Consider the following 8,622-nt stretch of genomic DNA (forward strand, 5'->3'; position numbering starts at 1 on the left):
CAAAGGAAATACATTTTATTCACTAGAGTATCAGGAAAGAAAGGTGAGAAAGGAACAATTGCTGAATAAGAGATAAGTAGATTAATGGAGAGATTAGTCCAAAGTAAAACAAACTCTAAGAAATACAAAAATATTTATAATTTTTTTGAGGTGGCAAAGAATTAGAGTCTGACATTATGCCCATCGACTGGAGAATAGCTGAATGAATTATGGCATATAAATCTGATAGACTATTATTGCAATGAAATGACGATGATTATGATGATGATGATTTCACAGAAACCTGAGAATATCTATATGAAATTATTTGGAACACATTCAGGAAAACAATTTATATATTAACAACAATCATAAAGACAAAGAAGAATGAATTAGGAATTCCAATCAGCAGAAGTAACAATAATTCCAGAAGATTAATGATGAAGCATACTATTCAATCACTGATGTGACATTACACATATGTGTATATGTTTGTTTTATATACAAACATGTGTGTGTTTACATAATGTGCATAAAAATATAGCTAATGCGGATATTAATTTTGCTTGATTATACATATTTATACCAGGTGTTTTTTCTTTCATTTTCAATTGGGAGCAAATTTTTACTGATTTAAAAAATGAAATTGAATTTCTTGTGCAAAAGCAAGGAAACATAGAAAGGGGAAGCAATGAGTGTCTAAAAAGCTTTCACCACCTTCGAAGTCATAGAAATCGGAATTTCTGTGAGTTAGCACCAAACGCAGACCGAGTAGAGCTGGCAAATAACAATTGTGTCAGGGTCCACTGGGCACTGACCCAGGGAAAGGGCCACTGATTGAGTCTGTGTGGCAGGTTCTGATTACCTGGAAGATGTATCTCTTGTGGAAGGCATAAATCCTTCAGCTTCCAAAGAAAGAAAAGTCCCTTAAATCCAAAGACTCTGCTTTGCTCTGACTTACCCAAGCAATCTACCACAAATTGGGGTTCCCAGATATATTGATGCCAGAAGTGTTTGCTGAATTGAATTGAAATAATATATCTATATAGAATGTTCTTTATAAATATTCTGAATACCAACTATTTTTCTCTATTCAGCCCTTCCTATGCCAAGATTGCAAATGCCAGCACTGTTCTCTCTACCCTGGAACTGCCTACCAGACACTAAAGCCTCTGTTCTCTCTCCCTACCTAAGACTACCACCAGGACTCTGCCTCCTTGGGCCCATGGATGCTCCTCTCCACCTCGAAGCTACAATCTGGAATTAGGTACCAAACGGCACCCAGTCCTTGGCCCAGTGCCAGCTCAGGGGCCCCCTCTACTCACTCTCTGACCAATTGTCCAGTCCGCTTACCAACTCTAGAGAGTGAAAGATCCTGAAAGTGCTGCTTAGCTACAGCCTCCAAGGACCCAAGCTGGGGTTGCCTCCATGCACAATTCCGGCCAACTCCCCCCCAAATCTTAGACCTCTCTTTCCAAGCTCCTGAATTGTCTTGGACTAGAAAAAGTCTCCCCCAGCCTTTGTGGCTCTAGAATTCTGTTGGATGCCCTATTTCTCAATTGTTCAGAGGGGGATGTTCAAAGATTTCAGCTTGAGGGCTCTGTTTGATCGTCTTGGCTCCACCTGGAAAGGGTTGTTACTGTTCATACTAATGCTACATTTGCATGCATTATTTTTCTTCATAGGATCTTTGATTACTGTAAGCAGCCCTAATACGGGACGCCAGACAGTATCATTTGTGCCCTCCTGTGTTTGTGCTACAGTGTTCCATTTGGCCACACATATCTCTATGTGGTTTCTACATATGCTCAGGCTTGATTCATGTCACATGTGGCTCGTATATACTGCGTGCCATTAGCTTTGTAACGGCACGTACCTAGAATAGGATGACGATCCGTGTGTGGGTGTATATTAACTGATGACAGCTGATGCAGCTTCCCTATGCGCTGTTCCTTGGCATCTAGAAGGGTTTTCCAGGACTGCATATTCCTTAATGGAGGAAATTTCTGGTAAATAGTCCGTCACTGGCAGGAATGCATAACAAAGGCAGGATTAAGTGCTAAAGGAACTGGGCAGGAGTGGCCAGCTCTGCTTGGCCCTTTGGCTTGCTGCAAGTTCATCTTTATAACAACCAAAGGAACTAGAAGGATTGAAAGAATATTCTCACTCCAGATCGATAGAGCTTTCTGTAGTTTTGATAAATGGAGTGTATAAAAGGTTGTGAAAAGATACAGATTAATGGCCACGGCTCTACCCAGAATTAGAAATCAAGATATCTGCTGGGGGAATAAAAATGAAGAATTGGAAAACTCCTCCCCTGAAGCTCTCTTTGGTAGCTAAAGATTAGCAGATGGCAGCAGAGAACCATAGAATCAATAGCGGAAACGCCCAGCAAAGAGCACCGGCAGGTGAGACATCTTGGAGTCACATACACTCCTGCCACGTGGCAGAGAGAGGAAAAGCAGGAAACTGGGCGATATCATCAAAGGGTTCTAACGGCTCAGCTGTATTTTAGACACAAAACGACCTCAACAGCAGTGTGCCCTGACATGTTTTACACGTAGACCCCACACAGGTATTGTCTTGTTGCACGTACTCCCTGTGTGTGTCCCCTCCCCTCCAACATATTTTGTAACTTATAATCATAACTCGTATTTTAATCATTTGCAACAGAGCTTACCTTTCTGTAGATGAAGAAAAGCTGGATTCTCACTTCTGCTCGTTGTTAGCTTTAAACTCATCTGCATTCTGATTCTCTGGGAGTAAGACATGTGGGTGGGGACTTAGTCCTAGGTTCTGAGGGGATGGATCTTTGGCCGAGTATGGGTATCGGGGCACACTTGTGTCTTCAACCTGGCATAGCATTCTGGAAGACCAATGTTTTTGAGTTGGGGGCAAAGCAAGAATTCCATTGGTATCTATTGGCCTTCTTGAACACATCAACTGAATTTCCACACAAATTGCCATGATATGGACACTCTCACTATGTGAAGCTTAAAGAGAGTTCAGAATGAAATAAAGAGATGTCACATTCACGGAATGTGTGCTAAAAATGGAATGGGAGCTGCTGTCTTCCTATGGTGGCTATACACAGGAAGATGGGATTCATGGTGATGGCTTTAGTGTCACCTAACATGGCCCATGAAGAGAAGGGGCCACGTCCGACTGGAAAAGCTATCACTGTGCCTTTGGGAGCAGGTGACAGAATTATGGCAGTCATGGGAACTAGTGCATATGAGCATGGTCCTGGACACATCACTAGTCTGCGGTCCTAATGGGAAATGGGAAGGATTTTTTTTCTGAACCTACAAGAGTAGAAGAATATTAACAGCTGCAGCAACAAATCTTAATGAGCTTTTGCTGGAACTGTCAACGAGATACAAAAAGCACCCATATGGCCTGAAAATAATCCACCACCCTAGAAAAGCAATTGTGCAGTGCCTCAAGAGAACGGCTTTGTCTGATTGGATAGCCTTATTTCCTTTCAGTCTGTTCACCTTTGGATCTGCTAGACGAGGTCTTTATGCCATCTGTTGGAATTTTTCCTACTAATCATGTAGAGAGCTCGTTCCCAAAGGTTCAGTGCTGGCTAGGGAATCATTAAAAGGTCCTTCTGCAATTGGAGTTAATTCTCCCCTCCACTATTCGCTGGTACTTTCCCTGCTCAACAAATAATGTCTAATTTCTGCTTGCCAGTCTAAGCTATTCAGCTAAGTCAATTAAGTAAGCTACTTCCCATGGTTGGACATCAGGGACTACCAGTCCTTGTGAACTCTAGTTTTAACTAGAACTGAGAACCATTGCCTTACTAATGTAAGCAACTATCACCTGATCGCTACGAGTCACCATTGCAGCTGGGTTGTCATAGGGATGCAGTGTGGCATAGTGAAGAGAGGCAATCTCAGCATCCAGAAGATCTGGGTTCAAGTGCAGCCTCTCTCACATAATGGCTGTGTGACCCCAAGCAAAGTCATCTAACCTATCAGTGTGTCAAGGAACTCCATAAGAATGTAAATCACAGAAAAAGTACAAGTCTGCCTTAGTCGAGAAAATTTTCTCGTTGGGTGGTACCATAAACTGATAAATTCATAGGTCTGGTAGAGGGGAAAATGCATAAACCATGTCTCAGTGACTGTGGCCCACTCAATATGCATGTATAAAAATATGTTCAGCTATAGCCCTCAGAGATTATGACCAGCAAAAAGGCTTAGTATCAATACGAATTCTCATCAAGTCAGGGAGACTTTCCTAAATTACAAATGAATGGGATTTCTAAGGATATGATTTTAGCATTAGCAAGCCAGGGTATGTCTGGAACACAACTATATTAGCTTCCGGCTTACATGAAATGCCTTAGCAGATCTCACATGCACAGAGACAGGGATGACCTTCAAAGGACGATTCTGTGAATTAAGACTATCTATATTACATCATTTAGATCAACAAATTGGTATTGATAGACAGCAGTGATAGTTGTAAAATGCTTCCATTCCTTTGGAACGAAGCATAGCAGAAATACAAAGCATCCCTATTAGAAGCTGATTTGTATAGCATCACATGAAGTAAGCCTCACTTCCCAATATAACAATCTAAACGCTTAAATTATGTGCTAAATTTTTTATTAAAATCACACCTTTTCCCACTTTACAATGGGACTTAAATTCACGTTGAATTATTAAAAATTGCAGTGCTTTCATTCAGTAGCAGCCTATTAAACCTAAACAAGTCGTAAGTGGGCTTGGTCATCTAAATACAAAAATCAGGCCTGAATGCTTACAAGGGACGGGTCCTCAGCAAGTACACCAGGGCTCCTAGAAAAAATAGCTGTTGACAAGAGGACTAGAGTCGTGACTCCTCACTCTTCTCCTGTAATCATTCTTCTCTGAAATGATAGACCTTAAGATTTCTCTGACTCAGAAAGCAACCTCCAAGCATGAACTCAGGGTAAATACTAGTTATGCTACAGCTGGGAAAGAACAAATGCAAAAGTAACTCAGCCTAGGCTAAGGTTTGCCTGGGATGAAAATGTTACTCTAATGATATGAGACAACCACAAAAAGGCTGGGGTGGTACTTTGGACCAGCACCGGCTTCCTCCATCACTTCTTGGAAAGTATCTGAGAATGTGCCTAACGTGACTTCTGTCAGAAAAGAAAAAAGCGGAGAAGGTGATCACTCTCTTTATTATAATTACTTTTCCAGCTCCAAAGCCAATAAGGGGTTTCTGTCTTCTTAAAATATAAGCCACAACAAGACAAAACTAAAAACAGTTGTTGGAGAGGATGTAACAAGTGCACTAGTACACTGCTGTTAAAATTCTGAGTTAGGTAATTTTTATGGAAATCAATTTTATATTATTTAAGAACAGACAGTAAACTATTTATACCTGGAAGTCGGTACTGATTATTTATGGGAAAAAGTTCAAAGGCAGGCTAAAAAGAAACTACAAATATTAAAATATTCATAATAGCTTTTTGTGGCAACAAGAAACTGGAAACAAAAGGCTACAACCAATTGGAGTATAGTAGAATAAACTGGGATAGAGGATTAACTCTAGAGGCAGTCAAGATAGCAGCTGAGAGACAGTAACAGTTCAGAACTCCACAAACCCTTCCTCATCAATCAAAAACACAATGCTTTGAGGGGACTGAAAACCAAATGTAACAACAGGACAAAACTAGGGAGCCCTCCTCTTGGACCCAACTTAAAAGGTATGCCCCAAAAAAGCCTGAATTCTAAAACATGTGGGTTAAGGGGAAGGAAGAAGGAGGTCCCAGGACCCCTCTCCACCTACAATGCTGAGCCTCTAGCAGTGACTGGAATCTCTGGGTGGGCAAGGGTGCTAGCCCATAGGGAGTACCTTGCCAGCAAAGCTGTGCCAGGAACAGGGCGTTGAACACAGGCTGCATAGAAGCAGCTAGAGGAAAAGAGCAGAGCAGGCAGCCTAGTCCCAGCCAAAATGCTCCATCTTAACCCCACCTTCTAGAGGTTTTGGCCTCAGGGCATATCCAGCTTTGCATATCAACTCCTTTGGTCTGGCTCAGTCTCATCAATAAGGCAGATAAAAAGCTTTCAGAGGGCAGAGAAGCTCAAGCTCCAACACCCCTCCCCCACAGACTGATCTGAGAGCCTTGCTGACTAAGCTCCAAGGGCAAAGGCTACAACAAACTACAGGCAACAACCTTGATAACAGGGCCGGGAAGCCCAGCTCCTTTTCAGCTTCTGCTGTCAGCCAGGGAAGATCTGACTAGCCTGAAATCAGCATAACAGAGAAGAAACCTCTTCTGGACAAAATAGCCCAAACCCACAGATCCAGCACAATGAGAGAAACAATACTACAACTACAGCAGGGAAACAAGGAGGAAATATGAGTAAACAACAGAAAAAGTAAAAAAGAAATTATAATCAACAGCTTCTATCCAAGCAATGAACAAAGAGCAAATGGAACAGAGAAGGTCAAGGAACATCAAGCAAAAACACAGAAACTACAGCAAATTGAACAGAGTCTTTGGAAGAACTCAAAATACAATTCACAAAACAATTAATAGAGGCTGAAGAAAACTGTGAAAGGAACTTAACAAGCAAAATAAATCATCTGGAAACATGAAATAATGTATTGAAAGCCAAAATTAATGGACTTGAAAATGAGGCAAAGGAGATGAAAGATGAAGGAAAGAAGATGAAAGATTAACTCCAAAGAAAATCAGACCAGAAGAAGAAGGAAGACCAAAAAGCCAGGGATGAAATTCAGTCTTTAAAAACTAGAATACAGAGGTAAGGTCCCGCCCCCAGCCGCAGGGGCTGCTGGGCCAGGGCCCAGCTCCGGCTTTTAAATATTGGACAAGCGCTGGTAGCTTCACTGCCACTGGGAGTTGAGGAGTGTGTATTTAGTGCTTGGCAATCTTGGTGGGGCATCACAGAACCTTGTGGAACCTCACGGAATAGGCTCCCACAATGGCTGAGAATGGTGACAGTGAAAAAATGACTGATCTGGAGTCTAAAATTTGTCAACAAATTGAGTACTATTTTGGTGACTTTAACCTTCCACGAGACAAATTTTTAAAGGAACAGATCAAAATAGATGATGGCTGGGTACCTTTGGAAATAATGATCAAATTCAACAGATTAAGCAAACTAACAAAAGATTTTGATGTAATAAGAAGTGCTCTAAAGAAATCAAAGGCAGAACTCATGGAAGTTAGTGAGGATAAAACTAAAATCAGAAGATTTCCAAGCAAACCCCTCCCTGAAGTAACAGATGAGTATAAAAATGAAGTGAAAAACAAATCCATCTATGTTAAAGGTTTTCCAACAGATGCAACCCTTGATGACATAAAGGAATGGTTAGAAGGTAAAGGTCAAGTACAAAATATACAGATGAGGCAAACATTACATAAAGCATTTAAGGGATCAATATTTGCTGTGTTTGATAGTGTTGAATCTGCCAAGAAGTTTATAGAAACCCCTGGACAAAAATACAAAGATACAGAGCTGCTGATACTCTTTAAGGAAGATTACTTTGCAAAAAAGAATGAAGAAAGGAAGCAAAATAAAGTAGAAGCTAAAGCAAAAGCAAAACAAGAACAAGAAGAAAAACAGAAGCAAGCAGAAGAGCCTGAACTGAAATCCCTGGATGAAAAAATTGGATGCTTGCTGAAATTTTCTGGTGATTTAGATGATCAAACCTGTAGAGATCTTCACACACTTTTCTCTAATCATGGAGAAATAAAATGGATAGACTTCATCAGAGGAGCAAAAGAGGGAATAATCCTTTTTAAAGAAAAGGCAAAAGAAGCACTGGAAAAAGTTAACGAAGCAAATAGTGGAAATTTAAAATTGAGAAACAAAGATGTAACATGGGAAGTATTAGAAGGAGAGAAGGAGAAAGAAGCTTTGAAAAAAATCATTGAAGATCAACAAGAATCCCTAAATAAATTGAAATCTAAAGGTCGCAAATTTAAAGGAAAAGTAAGAGGTGGTAAAGCTGTCCAGGGCACCCCTAATAAAGGAAAAATGCAATTCCAAGGAAAGAAAACAAAATTTGATAGTGATGAAGAACAGGAAAATGGTGATGCTGGAGGATCCCTTAAAAGGACACGAGAAGAACCTGAAAATGAAGAACCTGCACCAAAACAATTGAAAACAGAAAATGGAGCTGGAGACCAGTAGCTTGATATAAAATTTTTTATTCATTTTAAATAAGTTTTAAGCTGTTTCCAATTTAGGGTCTTTAAAAAGAAAACCGAATTAAATCCACTTCAATGTCCACCTAAAATGGAAGGAAAGACTATTTTTGTTTAACTTGTTTTTGTTGTCCAGGTATCCTTACACAATCTGGATAGTTTTTTAATATGTATAATTTTGTTCACAGTTTATCAAATGTTGGCATTTCAGACATTGATTTGAACATCAGAAGAAAGGGTTCTTTCAGTGAAGCCTGGCTCTGTAATGTTGGAAATGCCAACAAATAAAATGTATGCTATATAAAAGGCAAAAAAAAAAACTAGAATACAACAACTAGAAGCAAATGACTTCACAAGGCAACAGGAAACTATAAAACAAAATCCAAAGAATGAAAAAATTGAGGAATATATGAAACACCACATCCACAGATATAGAAAACAGGTCTAGAAGACAATTTAAG

General features: G+C 40.1%; 1 protein-coding gene across 1 annotated transcript; it reads left to right on the plus strand.

Annotated features, from left to right (window-relative positions):
* Window positions 1-6,808: 6,808 nt before the first annotated feature.
* LOC100014953 (lupus La protein homolog) lies at window positions 6,809-8,253 on the plus strand. The gene has a single exon (XM_056825001.1). The coding sequence runs from the start codon at window positions 6,933-6,935 to the stop codon at window positions 8,145-8,147; it is 1,215 nt and encodes a 404-aa protein (XP_056680979.1). The 5' UTR covers window positions 6,809-6,932; the 3' UTR covers window positions 8,148-8,253.
* The last annotated feature ends 369 nt before the right edge of the window (window positions 8,254-8,622 follow it).

The sequence above is a fragment of the Monodelphis domestica genome, chromosome 3 (assembly GCF_027887165.1).
Source record: "Monodelphis domestica isolate mMonDom1 chromosome 3, mMonDom1.pri, whole genome shotgun sequence".
NCBI lineage: Eukaryota > Metazoa > Chordata > Mammalia > Didelphimorphia > Didelphidae > Monodelphis > Monodelphis domestica.

Coding starts and splice junctions, on each gene's coding strand:
- LOC100014953 (XM_056825001.1), top strand. CDS start 6,933: ATGGCTGAGAATGGTGACAGTGAAAAAATGACTGATCTGGAGTCTAAA.